General features: G+C 34.1%; 1 protein-coding gene across 1 annotated transcript; it reads left to right on the forward strand.

Annotated features, from left to right (window-relative positions):
- The first annotated feature begins 69 nt into the window (after positions 1-69).
- Positions 70-24,154, forward strand: LOC138714778 (RING-type E3 ubiquitin-protein ligase PPIL2). The gene is made up of 11 exons (XM_069846896.1): positions 70-329; positions 3,554-3,764; positions 7,668-7,811; positions 10,619-10,784; positions 13,484-13,620; positions 14,985-15,108; positions 16,368-16,516; positions 17,515-17,666; positions 19,669-19,858; positions 20,720-20,862; positions 23,927-24,154. The coding sequence occupies exons 1-11, from the start codon at positions 298-300 to the stop codon at positions 24,012-24,014; spliced, it is 1,536 nt and encodes a 511-aa protein (XP_069702997.1). The 5' UTR covers positions 70-297; the 3' UTR covers positions 24,015-24,154.
- The last annotated feature ends 517 nt before the right edge of the window (positions 24,155-24,671 follow it).

A 24,671-nucleotide genomic window follows, 5' to 3' on the forward strand; every position in this document is an offset into this window, starting at 1 on the left:
TATTGCTACACCACTATTTATATCAACACTAAAATTGAAAATTAAATTAAATTACAACTTGTAGTTCTTGGCAAGAATCATATTGATTTGGTCACATAAGTTAATTCCGTTAAGTACAATTGGTAATAAACAGCGTTGTCAAAATAATCACTACCTTAGAGGCGTGGTGTATATAGGGGTTGTATTTGAAGTGTTGTGAATTTGAGTTTGACGTTTTGAAAATTTTGTTTTCTGAATAAAATATCATCAGTGGAGTTGTTGCTGTACCTTAACGTGTATTGCAATACCTAATTCATCATGGGAAAACGACAGCATCAAAAGGATAAAATGTATGTAGGCCTATGTTAAACAATTTTAATAGGCCTAAACTATATTTTCGAAGTACTGTGAACAGTAACACTCCAGTAGACATAAATATGTAATTGCAAGGAAAACGTTGCACTTTCTAAAATATTCCAGAGAGCCAGAGTCAGAGACGTCATTACAGTTAACATCAAATTTGATGATAGGCCTGGTATCCTAACCTAACATGTTACTAATATTGAAGCTTAATGTCATGAATAGACTTCTCCGTTTTCAAAGACATTTCTCGGATTGAACTTGTGTCGACGACAAAGTTGGTCCCTGAATTTGTGTTCTATGTTTTTGACTTACGTTTTAATCATTCCTGATATCTAGGCTGAGAGATGAAGATACTAGTCTAACTTGTTTCGACGTAGAACTACGTCTTTCTCCTTATTGGGTAAGGGAGAGAATAACTTTGGAATCGATCATCACATAAAAATGTAACCCCCCCCCCTCCTTGTCCTCTTGTTCTCCTTGCATTCCCCTTGTTCTCCTTGTATTTCCCTTTTCTCCTTGTATTCGTGTTATTCTTCTATACTCCCTGTATTCACCTTATTTGCCCTGTATTCCCACTTATCATCCTTATATTCTCATTGTCCTCGTCTCCTTGTGATCCTCATGCTCTCCAAGTAGACATCTTGTTCTCTTTGTATTTCCCTTATTCTTCGTATATTCCAGTTCTCCTTGTATTTCTTACATTCTCCGTGTCTTCTCTTGTTCTCCTTTGTATTCTTCCTTCTGTCCTTTCATTCTCTTTGTTCTCCTTGTATTCCCATCCTTCTCTTTATGTATTCCTCGCATTCCTTTGTGTTCCTACTGTTCTTGTATTCCGAGCCTTCTACCTTTGTATTCCTCGCCATCTCCTTGTATTTTCCACAGTCCCTTGTGTTCCTCTTGTTCTCCTTGTCATTCCCTTGTTCTTATCGTCTCCCATTCTCCTTGTCTTCCCTTTGCTCTCTTTGTAGTCCCCTTATTCATCTCATTTTCCCTTATTCTCATCTTCCAAAATGCAGTTCTGCGTAAAAATATGCAGCATAGTAAACCTATACAACTGTCGATTTTTTTTTTTTAGTGTGATTGTAGCCTATTGCTGAACAAGGATTGCCAGATGTCCCGAATTTCAAAGAACAGTCCTCTACCACATAATCATATTATGATCCGTACTATACTTTTACAAGTGGGTTGGGTTTTCTTATTAAAATCTATTATACAGGGTGAGGCAGAAGTCAGGTTACGGTAGGAAAATTATTACTTCATTGTTCTATATACACTTTTAACACTTTTATAATCACTGATTAATTTTACAACTTCTTTACTGTGTTAGCTATTTAGGAAATTACCTGGCTGACTAATTTTGAAGTGTTATTTTATCCTTCTTATTACGTTTGCACACCAGAATCAGACAAGTCCTACTGTTACCATCTTCCATTCTGTTTGGCGATGAAGTCAATTTTTATATTAACAGTGAAGTCAATAAGCAAAATAAATATTGGAGTGATACAAACCCCAGTTCGATGGATCCGTCTAAAATGTAGGGGACAGGGAGGTGATGGTTTGTTGTAGCATAAGGGAGAACAACAGTTGTTGGACCATTTTCATCAAAGATGGTAATCTCACGGACGAAAGATACAAGGAAATGCTTGAAGAGAGTGTTTTCCCGAGCATTCTGAATCAGCATGGGAATTTTCCCGACATGTTTCAACAAGAGGGTGCTCCACCCAAATTATGGTCACTGATTCCATTTGGTCATGGTTAGACGAACAGTTACTAGGAAGATGGCTAAGTCATCGAGGTCCTGTTCAATGGTCACCATAGTTGCCAGACTTAACAACCCTGAATTTTTACTTGTGAAGACACTTAAAGGCCATCATGTACATACACTGAGAAAATTAACAGCATGGACCATTTCAAACAAAGGACCACAGAAACCATGTCATAAATCACCCCCACCATATATATATATATATATATATATATATATATATATATATATATATATATATATACTTCTTCACTGTTTGTGGGATGTGAGATTTAAATGATCTGTCACTTGACAGCTAAAATGTACAGGAGCTCTGTCATACTGGAAAAACATTCCCAGCCTTGTATTGTAGCAAAGGGAACTATAAACAGCTATTTTTCTACAGTAAACAGTGCTGCCTTCATTCAGATGATCTCAGAAGAGCAACACATAGGCTACTATTACTTTGTGTATAGGCAGTAGTATGTAATCATTTGTCGTTCCTTATACCACTTATAAGATTTATGAGTAACATTCAATGGCTATATCTCCACAGCCATTGAAATTGGACACGTGCTTTTATGAACTTAATAGTCCATATTACTACCCCCTAGAATATTTGCTATTCCTCCTGAACCACTCTGTATAAGAACAGATGAATAATACCTTTGTAGAAAAAGTTACATTTTCTAAAGCAGTTAACACAGGGATTGTGTGATCACTTGTTACAATCATCAGGATCACTCAGGAAGAAAAATAATATACCCGAATTCAAGGTACAGTGAAATTCTTTTAATTCGAAGTCTATGGAAAATATGAAAACAATTCCAATTAACCAGGAAATTATTATTTATTTTTTTTAGAAAATTCATATCAATAAAATTATTATACATTAATGAGTAATGGAAGTGCAGTTTACCTTAACTACTGCAGTATTTTATTCATATCAACGTAAGAATAAAATTTGTCTCCCCATTGGATATATTTGTATTGTTAATTGACACAAAATCACATTAAAAAATGTCTAAGGTATACTCAGCATTTCTGCTAAAGATAAAGAATGGCAAACATGATAAAGTATGGTATACATTCATGTGTATAAATGTTTATTTCAATTATTGTATTTCGTTTTCACATATTCAAACAGTGATCATTGTGGTTATATAGTCGACATAATAGCCAAATAAAACTATGGCGAAATCTTTAGAAATCTATAAATTACTATAGAATACCTACATGTTTATATTTCAGTGCAATCTGTAGGCTAATAGTTTTGTTGCTAAAATTAACGTAATGAAGGAAGAATTCTTATATTTAACATGTCAGTAACACGTCAACATTTGTAATTTGAGAGATAGAGCGTGAACATAACTTATTCAAGCTGGGTGACCTTCCTCCTTGTGCCCCACAACATTGATATTTCTGTGGAAACATATTGAACATTCACTTTGTGTTCCCTTTTGACAGGTACCTTACGTACACAGAATGGACGACGCTTTATGGAGGTAAAAGAGCAGGACCAGAGACACAAGCATTTCGAAGACTGCCATTTGACCATTGTTGTCTGTCTCTTCAACCTTTCGAACATCCCTATTGCGACAAGCAAGGAAATATTTTCGAACTTCAAGACATTGTTGCATTTCTGAAAAAGTTTAAATGTAATCCTGTTACAGGAGAGGTAAGTTTATTGTAGGCTAACATATTATTTAGAGTAAGGTAATTTATTATTATTATTATTATTATCATCATCATCATCATCATCATCAACACCAAACTATGAAAGTGTGTTTACCTCAGACATCATAAACTCACGTTGAAGATGATCAAGAGCAGTATTTTGTCGCACATTAGACAAAAGGGAGGATCGGATAGTCCACTCATCAGCGTTGGGTGATCAGAAAGGGCTTGGGGCTCCGGACCCCTGAGGCTTATCAGGCTACTCTCTGCGAAACAAGACCTGGCTCTATGATGGGCTGAAGCAGGGTGACCCATCTGTCAGCGTCGGCCATTTGAACCACTTGTCGGACTTCGACAGTCATCGCATATAAGGACGTACAATGGGCCAAACTGTGCCTAAGTGTATGGACCTGTTCTGGGTCCAGCCCATGTAAAAGCCAATCCAAGAAGGGAGGATCACAGTGAGCAACAGAGGGGAAGTTGGTGACTTACATCACTGTAGTGCTCAGGGGCATCTTATAACCTACAACCCAAGTACGCAAGGCTTTGCTGTTCACAGAATAATGGCTAAGCGCTTAATATGTAAAGAAGTACTAAATCATTTAATATAGTTTAATATTCAGTGACATTACTTGTTCTGTCATGCCTATGAATATCACAAACAGAAAAATTATGACAGACACAATTTTGCAGGTTTAACATCACGACATAAAATAAATAAAACAGTAGAGATGCAACTTTGTTTGATCATCAACAAAACCAAATTATAAGAAACAGCTAGACATCTCAAGACATTGTAACTGACATCAGAACTGCTTGGTACCAGCAAGTCTACAGAATGAGTAAAAATTGCAGTAGGCCTACATTAAAAATTATAATTAAAACTTGGATGTCCTAGCATTTGCATATTATTGTCCAGGATTCGTAATCATATGCTAGTAAATGACTTACACGAACTTATATTAATGCATTTTACAATCATATGAACATAAACAGGTAGATAAATGAAGGGAAGATGGAATATGTGAATCTCCTTGATGATTGCAAATCCAACACTTAGAAATGTAAGGCTAAGTTGGAGATACAATCAAGTTGACATCTTGCCATCGTTTTCCATTGAATGAAAGCCTAGTCATTGTTTTCTACAAAATCAGAGACTTGGCACTTGGCATTATATTTCCATTGACTCGGTTAAGAGGGAAGTATTATATGATATTCTTATTGAATTTGGTATTCCCAAGAAACTAGTTCGATTAATTAAAATGTGTCTCAGTGAAACATACAGCAGAGTCCGTATAGGTCAGTTTCTATCTGATGCTTTTCCAATTCACTGCGGGCTAAAGCAGGGAGATGCACTATCACCTTTACTTTTTAACTTCGCTCTAGAATATGCCATTACGAAAGTTCAGGATAACAGGCAGGGTTTGGAATTGAACGGGTTACATCAGCTTCTTGTCTATGCAGATGACGTGAATATGTTAGGAGAAAATACACAAACGATTAGGGAAAACACGGAAATTTTACTTGAAACAAGTAAAGCGATCGGTTTGGAAGTAAATCCGAAAAGACAAAGTATATGATTATGACTCGTGACCAGAATATTGTACGAAATGGAAATATAAAAATTCGAGATTTATCCTTCGAAGAGGTGGAAAAATTCAAATATCTTGGAGCAACAGTAACAAATATAAATGACACTCGGGAGGAAATTAAACGCAGAATAAATATGAAAAATGCGTGTTATTATTCGGTTGAGAAGCTCTTATCATCCAGTCTGCTGTCCAAAAATCTGAAAGTTAGAATTTATAAAACAGTTATATTACCGGTTGTTCTTTATGGTTGTGAAACTTGGACTCTCACTCTGAGAGAGGAACATAGGTTAAGGGTGTTTGAGAATAAGGTGCTTAGGAAAATATTTGGGGTTAAGCGGGATGAAGTTACAGGAGAATGGAGAAAGTTGCACAACACAGAACTGCACGCATTGTATTCTTCATCTAACATAATTAGGAACTTAAAATCCAGACGTTTGAGATGGGCAGGGCATGTAGCACATATGGGCGAATCCAGAAATGCATATAGAGTATTAGTTGGGAGACCGGAGGGAAAAGACCTTTAGGGAGGCCGAGACGTAGATGGGAGGATAATATTAAAATGGATTTGAGGGAGGTGGGGTGTGATGATAGAGACTGGATTAATCTTGCACAGGATAGGGACCGATGGCGGGCTTATGTGAGGGCGGCAATGAACCTTCGGGTTCCTTAAAAGCCATTTGTAAGTAAGTAAGTATATTAGTTATTGTTTTTCAGAGTAACTAACATAATTTTAAAAAAATTCTAGATATCAATGGATGTTGAGAAATTCCAGATGTTTTAGAAGGTAAATACTCTATCTTATTAAAACACTCACCTCTAGATACAACCCAGCGACAAAGTGTGACGTGAAAATAAATTATTCATGAAACAAAATCATGTTGAGAGGAAAGCCAAGTGTTAATCATGAATTACACAATTCATTGCTGATAATGGACAACAAAACTACTTTTGCTGTAACTTTTAAGGTATAATAAATTGTGAACTAATAAATTGTCAGACTATTGACAAATCATGACTGTCTAGCAAGTCATCTCTACAGAATAGGTATCTCAGCTTCACCAATATGTGTCCTGTGTAACGATCCAGCAGAAATGAATGAAGACCACTTGAAGACCTGTGAAGCATTAAGATCAGAAGAAACTACAGTTCAAAAGTATTGGAAAGCACGACTGCTAATGGCTTCATTGCCAAATGCAAGGCATTAGACAACAACAACAACATAAATTGTTACGAGAAATTTATTTTCATTTTTTTATTTTATTGGGTTATTTTACGACGCGGTATCAACATCTAAGTTATTTAGCGTCTGAATGAAATGAAGGTGATAATGCCAGTGAAATGAGTCCGGGGTCCAGCACTGAAAGTTACCCAGCATTTGCTCGTATTGGGTTGAGGGAAAGCCCCGGAAAAAACCTCAACCAGGTAACTTGCCCCGACCGGGATTCGAACCTGGGCCACCTGGTTTCGTGGCCAGACGCGCTGACACAGGTGTGGACTTTATTTTCATTTATTAGTGAATTTTTAGGGAATGAACTTCTAGGCCCTTAATGATGACATACCAACCTAAAGGAAGATGTCATATAGGGAGACTTTTTACAACATGGAAAGGCAAAAATGGAAAATGGATCTGGAGATAGAATATGCTCAATAGTCTAAGTAAGTGATTCCCAGTACGGGGTACATAAAAAAAATTGGAAAATAGTACTTGTTATATAATGATATAAGACGAGATACAAGTCAAAATTTGTGAAATTAATTCAACATTATGACGAGTAGCAATACAGATTTCCTTCATTATTTAACTTTGTGAAAAGTTTGTGTTTCCTTGCTTGGTTAATTTGGTGGAAAATGTGAAGTTCCTCTCCTTACACAGTATGTCGTGAACATTCCACAGCAGAACACATGCTTGGCTGGATTCCCTTTCTGACACTCCTTCACTTTGCAAACATATTCCTTGTTAAATTTTAAGCAGATGTCAGCAGAGAATGTGAACTGCTTTCGGGCAAGACACTGCCGCAGATATGGAGCTGGTGTAAATTACTTTCTCTTTCTATAATTTTATGAAAAAATTAATAACGTAGTAAGCTGAACATGTACCTTGAAAAGTATTTGTTATGTGTTTGATTTTTTTTATATAAAAATTATTTAAATTTCAAAACAAATAAATTAGTGTACATTGCGTTCAGTAGCTTAATTTGGTGTTACTGCCTAATTTACTCTGGTAAAGTAAGCAAATACGATATTGTGGAATATAATATGAGATGGCCATTCTTGTATTTACAATTAATTAAATGTTGTATTTTCTGTTTCAGTCTCTTGATGCAAAGAACCTAATAAAGCTGAACTTTCATAAGAATGCCAAAGGGGAATACCATTGTCCCGTTCTTTACAAAACTTTTACTAAACAGTCTCATATTGTGGCTGTTGCAGTTACAGGAAATGTATTTTCTTACGAGGTAACAATAAATGGATATCTATAAATCAATGCATATTTCTTGTTATTCTGTTGGCAGACTAGAAAATAAATCCCATCTGTTGCGTGATGAGCCAGTGTAGTGCATTCAAATTCATGTCATTTCATGCATTATGTAACTTCTTTTTGATTTGCCCTGATTCGGTACTTCAGTTTTAAATTATAAATTGGTTAGTATTGATATTTTTGTGGCTGGCATATTATTTTATATATGCTGAATTCTAATATCTATTTTGTGTACTTCTCGCTCAATGTCTAGTGGACTTGTCATTAAGGAAAGTTGTATTATACTCTACATGTAGGAAAGATTTATTTCGTTAATTATTGTTTTGGATTGTTGTTTAGTCAACTGTCTGAAGACAGGCGGTTGGAATATCATAAGTGATGCAATAAGGCATCGGCATCACTCATGAGGCAACTAAGCCAGATTATTGTGGGGATAGAGTGGCCAGTTCCTTTTCCGCTTCATTGCTGATTAGTAACATATTTCACAAATCAGACTTAAGATGTATACAAACAATTTGTACTATCTCTGACACATATCGTCAAATGAGATGTACTGTCTCATAATATTTTGGATTATTGATCATTTTTTATTTTTAGTTTAGATTTATTTTATTGCGTCATTACTTGTAGGTTAGGTCATTTTTATTAAAACATTTGTTCTTCGAAATGACACTGATTCATCATTTGATGCCAGGTTCTACCAATTCCTCATTATTACGGGATATGATGTTCTTGTTCTAATCTGTTGATGTTACAGAAATGAGGCACAGCCTTCTGATATTGGTACACACATAACACCATGAAGCAATGACCATGATTAATTGCTTAAACTCACATTTTCTACTGATTAGTTTGTGAAACTGCCCGAGAATTACGAATGATGAACATTGTCCCATCTTCTTAAATAACTTCCTACTCTTGTTGTTCCTTGTTCTTGTTTGATTATTACTGTTTAATCTAATTTTTTAAGTACCGGTAGGCCTATATTTCTGTTCCTTATGGTTGTTGAATAATTGCTATTTGGTCCCATCATTTTAAATTTATTGAACTCCCAACCTTGATATCTTATCATTAATTATATGTACAATAGAACCCCGATTATCTGTCACCCTATTAACCAATCGGCGAATTAAGGCTGGTTCACAATAAACCGGAATGAGAACCAGAATGAAAACGAGAAGCAGAGGACGTGAATATGAAAATTTTTGATTCACAATAAACCGAGAACATAGACGACTATGCATATCGATATGCATGTCAATAACGATATGTAAAGTCGATATTACGCATTCTGATGTTATAAATGGCGTTCTCTCATGAGTACAAGGCAGCCAACATAAACACAGGTTAACCAACTTCGAAATTTCAACTGAAATATTTCATTAGGTACGGTACTATAAATATACCCATGCATCTTTATTATCACAACCTATTTTAAGTCTACCATAACGTAAAATAATTACAGAAGAAACATTTGTAATAGAACAAAAATGAACACAACAGTAGTTATTGAATTGAAGCATGAATATGTAGGGTATAATACAACCAATACAGTAATAAAATATGATTCGCTTACGATCGGTGTTCAGAGATGCAGCTATTGAAAGCCATGTATTCTCCTTTATTTTCTCATCTTTATACAAGGCTCGCCGCTTATCGTAAATGTTAGGATTTTCCTCAACACTCAATATTAGAATCTCATCAAATAAAACTTGCTCCATGACGCACAGCACAGAACAAAATAATGCATAGGTTATGTCACGGTCTTCTTGCTACAAAATATATGACGACAAAATAGCTTTTAGATGCCAATAGAATGAATCTAGTGGGCTGTGATCGGAAACGTGAACGCCAAAGTTGAAACTTGGCCAACTCTCCGTTCCCAATCCTGGGCTCCAGCAAGCTTTTCGTTAATTGTGAATGATCACATTTAAATGTACACATTTTATCAATTTTACCATTTTCGTTTTTGTTCCAATTCTCGTTTCCGGTTTATTGTGAACCACCCTTTATCCGGCTGTTTTTCTCTCGGTTTTTCTTTCCCCCTTGCAGACAAATTATAAATACTGTACAGTAAGTTAGTAAGAATTTTTTTTTATTGTTACCAGTATGTAGTAGGAATGCTACTACTGCTGGCAACAGAAACTTGTGGGAAGTGGTGTTTTTTCCAACTTGTAAAATATTCGCTTCCTGTCTTCAAAGAAATGATCCCAAGAACTTGTACACAATTGCAAACTCGTGCAGCTTTCAGTCCATGAGGCCTCTTGATTCAGTCCTTAGCCAACTGTTTGAGTGGCTGTTTGGCCATTCTCTATAACTTGTATGCAAAATGTTTTTCCACAGGTATCAAAAGAAAACATGATGTGCAGAGTATAAAAAAAATGCAAATAATTGAGCTTTTTGGGAGAGAATAAACTGTGGCTCATCTCGCATCAGAATATGAGATTGGTATTACAAGTGCATAATTTAATAAAAAACAAGATTAAAGTGCTATGTAGTATTAGACTACTGTACTTCATTGTGTTTATTAGTTATAACCAACATGATATTGTATAGTGTAGTGTGTAGTATACAGATGCAAGCGCTTCAAATTATGGAATTTTAAGTGCCTTGCTCTTAATTTATGAAAATCTTTTATGGTATGGATTATCCGATTTTTTCGATTAACCATTCAGTCCACCCCCTTCATTACCATGGATTACAGAGTTTCGACTCTATATGCATTTGAAAAAAAACTAACTTGTAACAATACATTAATCTAATTCATCTGTCTTTAAAAATCAGGCCATTGAACAATTGAATGTGAAGACAAAATGCTGGAAGGATCTCTTAACTGATGAACCTTTTCAACGACAGGATTTGATAACACTACAAGATCCGAACCACATTGAAAAGTTTAATTTGTCAACATTCCACCATTTGAAGAACAATCTTAAAATTGAAGATGAAGGTGAGTAGTCTTGTACTTATTAATATGTGTCGTATTGGCAAGAAAACTTGTGAAGTTGGAGATGAGATGTATAAAACAAAACTACCTATGCATTAATGTAGTTCAGTATCAAAGATGCAGTTTGTCTCTTTCCTGCTGTATTTGTGCATTGATAATATTGGGAGGTATATTTTTCTTAAAGCCTACTGTTCTTATTTACTTTCTTATTATATTGAAATGGTGATATAAAGATATTTCGAAATTTTTACAGAAATGCTTTCAGTGCAATAAAATTCTTGATGGAAAAAATGGCCTTTAGAATGTTACATTGTATAATCAGCACTTGTGATAGTACCATTGATAAATCAAATTGACTTAACGAATGTTTGTCATGATAATCATTTTGAGACCACAGGTTGGGGAATAATTATCTCATGACAAGAAACGTGAGTTTAAAAGCAAAATTAAAATACTGATGAAAACTATTTTGCACATGTGAAATTCTGCTAGATAATTCCTATGCAAACAACTAGATCCTACTGCAGAAATGCATTCAAATATTTGTCCTGTGAAAGCAGAGTTTATAAATACAGTAAAATGCTGTTATAACGAACGCCAGTATAACAGAATATTCATTGATACGAAATTATTTTCTGTCCCCTGCCGTTTTCTCATATATTTTAATGTTAAGATATTTCAATTTAACGAATTTTGTTTTTACGAAAAAAATCAGTATAATGAAATAAAAATTTTCACTCCCTTGTCGAAAAAAATCTACTTTTTTTTTAACAAAAAATATTTTAAATGTAGGATACATTTCGTAGCAAATATATTTTATACTATAGTAACATTTCAATTGCATAGTGGCCATTAAATATCTAGCTAATATAGTATGTGTAATATAATGCAAATGTCTCTGAATTTTGTATTAGTTTTTTCATGGAGTTGTTCCTTTGTTCTCACCATTTAGTTTCCGTCTATCCGTGCGTTTTTTTTTAAAGCGCTTCAGTAAAGCGCTTCATGCCTTTGCTGCAGCAAAATGAGGGTCGAAAAAAAACGTAAGTAGGTCAACTGATTGCAAAATGGTGGACAATTAATATTGGCTTCTATTTCTGCCGTAATAAATTTAACCCTAAAAGAACCAAACATGTTAAATAATTTCGACTTCTATGATAATGACATTGGATTATTATTACTAGACGATTTTGACAATAATAAACGTTTCAAAAAACCAAAACACACATTCCGCCATGATGGATCGTGCAGCAAACTTGTAAAGCGAAGTTTTGATTTGCTGCAGCGACGGTGAAGCAAATGTAATAAAAGAACGGTCTTGCTGCAGCGCTTTACGTCTTGTTTTAAAAAAAACGCACGGTATTAATCACAGCTTAATAATTTCGCAACATGGCGTCTCCAATCACAGCTCATTAATCTCACAACATGGCTTCCCAAATAATATGGCACCTCTTGTCCTACAAAGCATTTCATAAAACTTGAATTTTGTACTTTTACTACGCCTTTCTATAAACATTTTCTTTTCAAAAGCATTGCAAGGTCAACTTTTTATTTTATTTAAGGATATTTTCCAACCTACAGTACATGTAAAATATGCGGAGTTTACAGCATAAATGCAGGTAAATGAACAAGCATGCTTTTTTCTTTAGAAAAATATCATAATTCGATATAATGAAATTTCACTATAATTAAGTAATGTCATAGGTCCCTAAATTTCGTTATACTGGCATTTTACTGTACATAGATACCAGCAAGAGGGCTAGAATACCAGTCATCTGCAAATTTGAAATCCACGGATAAAAATTTAAGGTTATAATATTATAACACTTTATCGCAAAATAGGCATTATTTATTTATTTACTTACTTACAAATGGCTTTTAAGGAACCCGAAGGTTCATCACCGCCCTCACATAAGCCTGCCATCGGTCCCTATCCTGTGCAAGATTAATCCAGTCTCTATCATCATATCCCACCTCCCTCAAATCCATTTTAATGTTATTTTATTTATTTATATTTCAAAATATTAATTGTATTTTGAACTCGTTTTCGGTAACTCAATTGTCTTTCTGCTGTAATGTATCTTTTTAAAAGTTAGGGGTAATTATAGAAAATATCCCATATATCACGCACCAAAGGAAAAACTGAAGTATAGGGTATATGACCGAAGTGCTGACCATCTGTCTATATACACATATTCATATGGATGACTCAATCATTGAGGACACATTGTGAGATATCAGCAAGCAGCTAAGATCCTCATTTGCAGATGACGAAGGACGTTATTCTTTCTGCATACACAGTGGACTTTAAATGATCTCATAAATAAAAATCAAGGGGAATGTGGTTAGAACTACGCAGGTGCCATTTGATAGGTCCACATTGACCAGTCCACCATTCAGGGAACTGTTCCCTATGGTGCGTGACTTATGGGACATCTGTATAGTACCACTGTATAACAGCAGAAAGACAATCATCTGACAATTGAAGTCAAATTGGAAATACCTCAATTGTAATAAGTTTTTATGGGAAACTGAGTCTTTTCTCTCAAAATACTGTATTTGTGTAAGTGTAACTTATTATAATAAATGTGTCACTGTTATTCTGAATATTGGAATCATTTTCGCCACAAATTGGTTCTCTGTTAAAAAGGCTATTATTGCATCTTTACCATAATTTACAACTCGAGTTTTTCATTTCATTGTAGAACCTGAAAAAGACCCTGCTGCAAATCTTAAATCTGTTTCCATGGAAACGAAAGAAATTTTAGAAGAATTGAACAGAGAATACAAAGCTCCAGAAGTTAAGAAAGAAGAAAAGAAAGTTGCTGATAAATTCAATGCTGTAAGTAATATTTTATTTTATTAAAAACATAATAAATAACCTTTGCTACCTCTATGTTGGGAACACAAAATAGATCTTGATGATCGTAATGCATAAGAACAGTTATTGACCCCTTATTATACCAGTAATCTAGTGTGTGTAGTTCTAAACAATTTGTTGCTGTAATTTTGTTGAAAACTATTCTTAGTAGAATATATACTTTTTAAGATCTTTGTATTCATCATCTTAAGTTGCAAAAGAAGGAACTAATAGCACTAGAAGAAGCAGTTTATAATGCAGTGGGACTTCGATTACCATAATAAATTTGTTCAGTAAAACTGCTATGGTTATCAAAATGATGATGATTGAATCATTTTAACCCATGTTGCAGTGACAAATCATTCCGAAAATAAAACCTGGCCACAAAGTAAACATCTTTCTTGTATGAATTTAAATACTATTATAGTCACAATCATGCCATGGTATGAAAGAAAAATTTCATAACCTCGAGCAGGATACGAACCTGCGACTTCCTGTACTCCGGTCTTTCTTTTATATTATTAACTGAACAAAATTATGTATTACAAGAAATGTCGTCCCTTAACATTCTCATGTTACCTTAATTTAATAAAACATAATTATATCTTTCAATGCTTTATTGTTTCAGACAAGGTTTTACGTTCATATTTCTTTCATTAAAGATTGTACATTGTTGTACACGAAATTTTGTATGCATAGGTTATGTCCACAATTCCTTTACTCTCTCATCAGTAGGGACCTGAATTTTTAGCATCTGTTTTGTTCAAAGGAAACTTTGTGCATTCTATCTTCCATTTCTAAAAAGATAACACTGTGAACAATTCAGCGTTTTCCTCCTTCAAATTACATCATCTGTCTGGAACAATAGCACCATACTGTGATTTACCTTGTAAAGAAGTGACACCTAGGCCTAGATCTCTTTACTGTTTGTGCATGCATAGCATTTCCTTCAGGTCCGTGTTTTGCTTATAATAAAAAATCCACTCTAGGTGCAAATAGCCAACAAATTCATTGATAATATGATTCAATCCTTTGATAATCAATTGTGAAGATCTCCAAAGTTTAGGCCAGGACATGTGGCTCATAAGTTATAGCATTAGAAAACTCTAAGGGGTGTAATTTGATACTCGAGATTTTGCAAATATTAATCATTTGGGAAAAATGTACCCATATATGATCCGACAAAAACTACGAATTTCGACGATACTAAAATTTGTTGGTACAATGAACAGATGATAGTCAATTGATAATTAATTGAAGCTCGACTGTACAAGGAACTCGATATTTTTGGTACTTGGTCTTAGTTTTTTTTAGTACCTATTATAAGTGTTGTATTTTTTAATCAGGCACATTATTCCACCGGTGCAGTGGCTGCTGGTTTCACTTCGACTTCAATTGCGCCAGAAACAAAACATGAAGCAGCAATTATTGAAGAAGATCTTGTTCGATACGAGAGAGTCAAGAAGAAAGGTAATGTGATATGAATGATTTTATCCTAAAATAACTAAATGTTGCTTCTGTTGAAAAACAGATGCAGTTTAATTAATTTTTATCTCTTACTCACGACTGTAGAGTGCTGTTAAATTTGGAAATATTAAGATGAAAATATGTCCATATTAACATTTTTGTGATATAAAGCAAACACTTCATATAAAAAGAAATGGCCAATTTTACTCAATTTTATGACGTTTGTACAGACCCAGAAACAAAATTTGGGCCACCTGAATTTTCCACATTCTACAGTGCATTCGTAACTTGGCGCCGGACCGTTCTACGGCACAGGTCGTCAATTGACGAGAAATTTTATAGACACTCCTACCATTCATGCAAATCGTGTAAAAACTAACAAGCATGCAATCAAGTCTGTATCAGACCGATTTCTGAACTGTAATAAATTCTTATTGTTGTGTTATATAATTCCGTGGAACTGTCTGGCCGAGCTATGAACGCACTGTAGTTAACAAAATTTGGGTCACCTGAATTTTTCAAGTTCCAGTTATAACATACTGCACATGCTCAGTAAGCAAATTTTGTTTTTGAGTTTGTACTAGAGACATCTTAATTTTGTTTTTTACAATGAACATTTTAAGAAACTTTTTAAATTTGTCTTTTGACATATTTAATTCCTTATTATTAAATTCTCATATTTTAAAGCTTTTATGTAAAATGGAACAAAATGTGTGAACATTATTGGACTTGAAATGCCTAAATGGACATTACAAATGATTGCATTTGATGTAAAACTTTTCTCTCCCCTTTTCCCCACAGTTTATTTTTCCGAACTGAACAATATCATGCTTCATTTTAAAGATTTTCTTCACCACATGTTTTTTTATTTAAAATGTTTCCTATATAAAACAACAACTGAATAGACTACAGTGGACTATAATGGACTTTATGTTGTCAGCAAACAGCTGGATACATTAAGACGATTGATTGATTTTCTATAATATTATCACCTGTGCTTTTTCTTTTTCTGTTATCTTCAAAATAAATGTTGAAGATATCTTCTGTCTTCATATTTCTGTATCTAATAAGCAAAACAAACCAGAATTAACATTCTGAGTATCTTTATACAATATTTGTCTGTTTTCCTGATGATGGGAAAAATTTCACTTTCTTTTGGACAGTTTTATATTTTGCCATGAGTAGTATGATTTCATAAGGAAACAAATATGAATTTATTTCTGTTTGAAATACATTTGGCTGACACTTGCTGTTATTTACAGGTTATGTCCGATTGGTAACAAATTTTGGACCTCTGAATTTGGAACTGTATTGTGATGTACTTCCTAAGACATGTGAAAATTTTCTGAAATTGTCACAGAAAGGTTATTATGATGGTGTCAAGTTTCACCGATCTATCCGTAATTTCATGGTATGTTGTTTTAAAGTTGTCTTGCCAAGAACATTAAGGGTCTCAGTTCAATAATAAACATACAAGGTGATTCACAAGGAGTTATCACCACTTATGGAGCTTATTTCCGAAGACATTGAGCAAAAAATGTTATATAAACATGGGTCCTATTCTCAATATTTTCAGAGTTATATTAATTTGAAGTTGTTTGTATAATACTTTTTTATTTAGTTTTAAGGGTAAAAGAAAATTACAAATAGATAATGAACTATTCAGAAGTATCATTTCTGAAACTAAAAATGTGTTGTTAATTCCTTAGTTGCATTGTACAGATTTTTTTTTCAATTTCAATTTAAAATTACATTATTCTTAAGCACTTATCACCAGTTCAATTTTGTATCCTAATGAACAATGTTAAATATAATAGTGGCATGATTTGTAAGAATTTTTGTGTAAGTGCATAAGAGAAATGTAATTTTGTAGTTAAAAAACGAAAAAAAAAAATGTACGAAGCATCTATGGAATTTACAACACTTTTTAGCTTCAGAATAGTAGTCAATTAAAGAACTTCAAATTAGTGTATCCCTGAAAATATTGAGAATAGGACCCATGTTTATATGATATTTTTTGCTCAAAATGTCTTTGGAAATAAGTGGTGGTATCTTCTCGTGAATCACTCTGTACATTACTTTATGCCTTACGTTTTATTACATGTGGTATATATGATTTAAGAGGTTATTCAGTTTTTAAGTGTGATTTTCTTACATAACAAAATAGCATATTGAGTTCTATAATTTGTGGGCTAAACTTTATTTACTTCCCAAGTAAATCCTTACTGATAATGCAACAATTGCTAATGATATCTGCTGTAAGATGTGTTGACTTTGAGGTACTGTATTTCGAAATTCAGTCAAAGCTTCTGTAACTTCTACATGTAATACAAGTGGTGGTTGGTGCTGAGCATCTGACAATAAGGTCAGGTCATAATACAAATGCAGATGTTTTTTTTATAATTTCAGATTCAGGGAGGTGATCCTACTGGCACTGGAGAAGGGGGTGAATCCATTTGGGAGAAACCTTTTGAAGACGAGTTCAAACCAAATTTAACACACAGTGGCAGAGGTGTCCTTTCCATGGCAAATTCTGGCCCAAACACAAACCGTTCACAATTGTAAGTAATATTACCACAGTCTACTATATACAGTCACGAAGCTTGAGTTTTGAGGGTGCTAGAAACAATAGACTGTGACGGTACTATTTTGCATTGCCTGTAATGAGGTGATATTAGCGATCCTAGTGGTGAGCAACTATCTAATGTTTGCATATTTACTACGTATTGAGCTTCGCTACTGTATATACTAGACTGTGATATTATGTACCAAATGTAGGCTAACCAAAACAATGAGTAATTATTTTACTATGTCTTTAAAAATTGCAAAATCCCTTCTTATGTTTCTTCTAACACACTTGTCTCTTGTTGATTCATGAACAAACCTTTTTATGATATTAATGAGTTTTTTAATGCTAATGTTGTTTAGTGTTATTTGCTATGATTTTATTGTCTTTTATGTCTTCTGCTTGCTTATTTTATAATTTTTTTATTTGGTTAATTTAAGAATAAATATGGGAAATGCGTGTTATTATTCAGTTGAGAAGCTCTTATCATCCAGTCTGCTGTCCAAAAATCTGAAAGTTAGAATTTATAAAACAGTTATATTACCGGTTCTTCTGTATGGTTGTGAAACTTGGACTCTCACTCTGAGAGAGGAACATAGGTTAAGGGTGTTTGAGAATAAGGTGCTTAGGAAAATATTTGGGGCTGAGTGGGATGAAGTTACAGGAGAATGGAGAAAGTTACACAACACAGAACTGCACACATTGTATTCTTCACCTAACATAATTAGGAATTTAAAATCCAGACGTTTGAGATGGGCAGAGCATGTAGCACGTATGGGAAAATCCAGAAATGCATATAGAGTGTTAGTTGGGAGACCGGAAGGAAAAAGACCTTTAGGGAGGCCGAGGCGTAGATGGGAGGATAATATTAAAATGGATTTGAGGGAAGTGGGGTGTGATGATAGAGACTGGATTAATCTTGCACAGGATAGGGACCGATGGCGGGCTTATGTGAGGGCAGCAATGAACCTTCGGGTTCCTTAAAAGCCATTTGTAAGTAAGTAAGGTTAATTTAAGATGCTTTATCAACTGCTCTGTGTATCTAGCGTCTGAATGAGATGAAGGTGATAATGCTAACAAGATGAGTTCAGAGTTCAGCTCCGAAAGTTACTCAGCATTTGCTCTTAATGTGTGTTGAGGGAAAACCCCGAAAAAACCTCAATCAGGTAACTTGTGCCAACCGGGATTTGAACCTGGGCCCGCTTGTTTCATGGTCAGGCAGGCTAACCACTACAGGACTTTCCTAAGGGAGGGGGCGAACACATTGCGTTGCTACATTGTACAGTTTCTTCATAGTCGTCATCCTGTTTGTTAAGACTAAGTTATATTTAGAGAAAAAATTCCTGCTACCAGCGACTGAAGACGTATTATGGACCTTGTAACGAAAAGAAAGAGCTCTATCACTAAGCAATAAAAGCTTCGTAGGGAATGTATCGTTTCGTGACATACAGATATTTTGCTGCTACAACTTGTACCTCAATGCTTTATATTTCTCTGTGTGTGAATCTCGTGTTAACTTGAGCAACACTTAGAGAAATTCACACTACAGGAGAGTGACCATTTTCTCCGTGTCAAAGGATGTACAACAAGGATTATGCAACTTCAGGAATAGAATCGTAGGTTTTCTAAATACCATTATCAAGTCATGTGATCAGTCCATCAGTAAAATTAGTTTCGTTGATTTAAAATAAATAATAAGTTTGCTCTCATAAGGATTTCTAGATTCAAGAGTTAGGATCCTGCTGCTGAAAATTCGGGAAAAACTATCTAGTTGAGACATGTAAAAGTTTGCTACAAGCAGATCTCAACTGTATAAATGTAAAAAAATGACAGTTTGATGTCCTTATAAGAAATAATTCAAAGGAAAGTAATTAATTAATCTGATCTTGTTCGTTTTATACTCCTCATTTAAAAAGACTTCATCAATTTTCAATTTTCTTATTCTGATAAATTTAGAGAAATTATTGTGATCGTTTGTTGTATTGTGGTTTTCACAGCTTCATCACATTCCGATCATGTCGGCATTTGGATGGAAAACATACAATTTTCGGCCGTGTTGTTGGAGGCCTTGATACTCTGACTGCCATGGAACGTGTTGAAACTGATAACAAAGACAGACCAATTGAAGACATCATCATAGAGAAGGCACAAGTATTCGTGGATCCCTATCAAGAAGCTGATGACCAGGTAGCCTTCATTTTACTTGCGTAAAGATTGGATGCAGGCTTCCCAAATTAAAATATTGCAAGCTTTCTGGGACTAGATATAGCTGAATTTATTGCTTAAGTAGAGTTTACAAATTGTTTTTAATAATAAGAGCAATTAGGATATAACAAAATTTCACTTAGACAATCAATACTTAATACTTTTCATAATACATGACAATGAAATCATTTAAATCATTTGTGCTAGGCCTGTGTAACTCCTTGGATTTTGGTTATAAATAAAATAAAGACATATTTATAGCCGAACAATGTCCTTTGTTGTGTCGGATTAATCTTTTCTTTGAACTCATTCACTGTCTCTTTCTCTCTCTGAAGTGCTTATTATTATTATTATTATTATTATTATTATTATTATTATTATTATTATTATTATTATTACTATTATTATTATTATTATTATTATTATTATTATTATTATTATTATTATTATTATTATTATTATCTGTAGGAATCTATGTACCAACAGCCCTTGGTAATATTTTGCATTCTACGAATGATCATTCATTTTTTGAGTAAGTGTATATAATTCTCTTCATAATTAGTAGCCATACAATATTATAACTGAAATTCAATGTAACACAATGTCACAATTCATTATAAGATGAAATTAATAAAAATGGAGAGTAAGCAAAAGAGGACATGTTAGATATAGCAGTCTTGCTTTTGAAGCAAAATAGTCCTTGCATTTTTATCAGAACTTCTTCTTCATTCCTCTCCCCAAAACACACTCACACATGATTTCTCGTTGCTGTTAGCTATCTTATAGATTATTCTTTATTAATCAGAACACTAGCATTAATATTATTTTTCTTTATAATTACAGCTAATGGCTGAAAGAGCAGAAGAAGCAAGAAAAAAGGCTGAAGAGGAATCTGCAAGTAAACGACCGTCCCAGAACAAGAGTGGTCAACTCAAAATATTTCGTTCTGGAGTGGGAAAATATATTAACATGTCAGAAACTCGAAAGTGAGTAGTCATAAAAGTAATTACAGTTTTCTTGCTGTAATGAGTTTTGATTTAAAGTTTTGGTTATTCTTTTATTTGGATTATTTCATCTATAACAGCAGTAAATAAGATTAACTATAATTTACCAAAAGCATTAATAATAATAATGATAATAAATGGATCACTCTGTGTTTATTTATGGGATGTAAAATTGCTCTTCCTGGACTGGTTTAATCCACGTATTCCAAACTTTCTTGCCTAGTCCAGTCATTTGGTCATTACTAAGCAGGGCTGTGGCATTGGTACACACAACTTTCAACTACTACGACTTTTTCATAAAAGCTAAATTGTAAATGTATTGTAAAAATAAATTGAACCAGAAGAAATTTTTGTTTCTACATTTTAGACTTACTATACGTTAGTAGTTTTACTGTTTTAGGTCTTGACTTCCCTTAGACAGTGCTCTGTTTCTCGCATTCTTGTCATTGGAAGAGTGCAAATGACCATAAAACAAAACTAAGCAAAATAAATATGTAGGAAAAGTGACAAATTCTTTACGAAATTTTGTTTTTAGCATTAGGAGAAGTTGTATAAATACATTGCATTCGTAGCTCGGCCGGACTGGAATAAGACTAGAACCTTAGGTAAGGTCACCAGTCCACAGCCCATAGAAAGTCTTATGAGAGCTTTATATTGTACCCACTTCTGAAAATATCTGGTTATTAGTTTTATATTAGAATGACATATAATAAGGCTACATGTCAAGCAGTGTATTCTACGGAACGATCCAGCTGAACTACAAACACACTGTAGCACTGGTATAGATATATATATATATATATACCGGAGGCCGAGACGTAGATGGGAGGATAATATTAAAATGGCTTTGATGGAGGTGGGATATGATGACAGAGACTGGATTAATCTTGCACAGGATAGGGACTGATAGTGGGTTTATGTGAGGGCGGCAATGAACCTCTGGGTTCCTTAAAAGCCATAAGTGTGTATAGTTAAATTGACAAACATTTCATTTCACCATATTTTACATTCTACCATATGGAGTGTCGTAAAGATAATTCAGATGAATGTTTATCCTGTACTATTGTATGTAGCATGCAGACAACAGTGATTAGAAACTTCAAAATACAATACTGGGTTGTGTACTCTGTATATGAAAATCAAGAATGGTGTGAATTTTTTATTTTCTCAATTCACTGTTCAGCCTTTCTGTTCATTGTGGTGGTTAATCAGAGTTCTAGTGTATATACGGTATGCACCAAAACAAATAGTACTGAAATTCTCGCAAATGTATGTATCGTATCCATGGTGAAGTTTGTTTATCTGAACTCATTGTTGTATTGTTGATACATAATATAGTGAAGATTTGCTAAAATGGTTCTTACAACAGAGGAAAAGGTATTTATTGTCGAGTGGGGTGTCAGAATGGGCCGATCGTGTGCCACATTAATGAGCAGTACCAGTAACGATTTAACTATTTGGCACCAAATAACACAACAATGTTAGCTATCATCGAGAAGTACCATTGTACGGGATCAGTTTTATGTCGCCTTCCATGTTGTAATCTTGATTTCAAAGTATGTTTGTAATTTCAGTAATCTGTATGATCGGAAATAATGCTCGACAATAAACAATTTCTCCTCTGTTGTGAGAACCATAATTGCACAAATCAACACAACACTGAATCAGTGGCGGCTGATTGACTGAGGCAAGTGAGGCCGGGCCTCAGTCACTTGGCTTAACTGAAATCAAATTTTGTGTTTTTATATAATGTATCAGTTATTTGAATGAAGCATATATCGCTGTAGAAGCATTTGAAAACTTTGATGTAGATAGACCTGTTTTGCAGTAAAATTTGTTCCTGAGGCCGGGATCGCTCGTGCCGGGTCTGGCTTGTGATGTATATAGACCTGTTTTGCAGTAAAATTTGTTCCTGAGGCCGGGATCACTCGTGCCGGGTCTGGCTTAATGCATTTCATGTCCTTTTGCGGGCTTTGAGTTTACGCTTAAAACGTTGTAGCTGAGGCACAATTCGGCTGGCCTGGTCAGGTTTCACTCGTCCCATCCATGGGCCGGCCTCAAGGGTAGAGTGGGATGGGAATAGCAGTGGTGACTTGTCTTCCTAACTAGGCCATAAATAACAAAATTCCAGCCCTTTGGCAGGCAGAGACCCACTCGATTCTCTCCCCTTATGTCTCAGTTTATGACATAAGCGAAGGTGTTCTATTATTGTACTTCGTAGTAAAGTAGTGAATCTGGGCCAATGTTGTTATGTATTTCGGGAAAATATAAACAGAAACAAATGAGAGACTTCGCTGATAATTTTTCTGACACATAATCTTAAAACGCGAGTTTCTATTGCATCCTGGTATGGGCAACATAAATGGTTAAGTGGTAATGTGATGCAAAATAAACTTCTCGTGGCCTTGTTTGTTGCTTTTAAAGGAAAAAAATAAAAAGAAAAGAAAGAAAGGGGAATTTCAACACATAATATGGGATGCTTCATCACACTGATACAATCACTAAAACTCAGAGCATAACAGCTTATTTGGTGAGTGAAATTATTATTTTTCATTGATAGTAATAAGAATAGACTAATAATAATAATAATAATAATAATAATGATAATAATACAGTAATAATGATATTAATAATATAATAACAATAATAATTAATATCATAAACATTTCCTATCGGAGGCACTTAAACTAGTTGCATCTGGCCTCACCGAGGATTTCGATCACTGGCCGCTACTGCACTGAATTCATGATACTGTATGTCAAAACTATTGTATACAATAAATAAATACTTCATCGCAAGGGAAATGTGGACAGCAGAGAGCAATAATTTCAGTATTGTTTGTTTTGCCGTATACTCTATTACATTAGCCTTGATGAGTATAGAAAACATTAAGAATTAAATGATGATGGTGAGGGTGATGATATAGTGTGCAACTTACCATTGAATTATTGTGTCAAGATGTTTCTTGCCTGAAGTTATTTATTCCGAGTTTAATTATGAATTAACAAATTAACTTTCTTATGTGATACGTACTGCATTTTTTCAGAGAAGAAAATGCTGATACTTCCCAACCATCTGCTGCAAAGAAGAAGAAAAATATTGGTTATAACTTCGGAAATTTCAATAGCTGGTAAAATGTAAATAATATGTAATGTACCTGTACATAATCTAAGACACAATGAGTGTACAATATCGGAATTTTATGTATTGTAATGAGATTTTATAATTAACTTATTGTGTATATTGAAATTAAATAAGATTTTCTCAAAGTATCAAATAATTCGTCTATATTATTCTTTTCCATCATCATCACTTTTAATCCATTGACACCATTGAGTGAGAACATAAGGACTTCCATGAAATGCTGCGACAAATTGCCTCATACATTTTAGTTTTCATGATCAGTAACAATACAGTGGTAGCCAGTTTCTTTTGTACAAGAAATTACATTATGAGTAACTATATGATTCACAAATTGCTACATTTATCGTATTTTAGCCAAAGAAGGATGAATGCAGTCCACTATTACAAATAAAATCCTTATTAGTGATATCTGTGTATCAAAACTCACTACTCTTTACAGTAAATCAAATACAACAAAAGTCATATCTCATCTGGAGCATCGAACTTGCTCTATTTAATAATACAGAGCTTTTCTTTCACATGCCAGCCGCAGCAGCTTGGACTCCCGCCGAAACAGTTATAATATCCCAACAACCTCTTCATGTTCTCGTAGTTACAATTACAATATAATAAGCACATACCTTATCATAAGAGATGTTGGAAATGTT

The sequence above is a fragment of the Periplaneta americana genome, chromosome 15, assembly GCF_040183065.1.
Source record: "Periplaneta americana isolate PAMFEO1 chromosome 15, P.americana_PAMFEO1_priV1, whole genome shotgun sequence".
Lineage (NCBI taxonomy): Eukaryota > Metazoa > Arthropoda > Insecta > Blattodea > Blattidae > Periplaneta > Periplaneta americana.

Bases quoted from the DNA above. Each gene is read 5' to 3' on its own strand.
- LOC138714778 (XM_069846896.1), top strand. From the start codon at position 298: ATGGGAAAACGACAGCATCAAAAGGATAAAAT. The intron at 16,517-17,514 runs GTATGTTGTTTT...TTATAATTTCAG, and splicing joins GATCTATCCGTAATTTCATG to ATTCAGGGAGGTGATCCTAC. The intron at 17,667-19,668 runs GTAAGTAATATT...TGGTTTTCACAG, and splicing joins AACACAAACCGTTCACAATT to CTTCATCACATTCCGATCAT.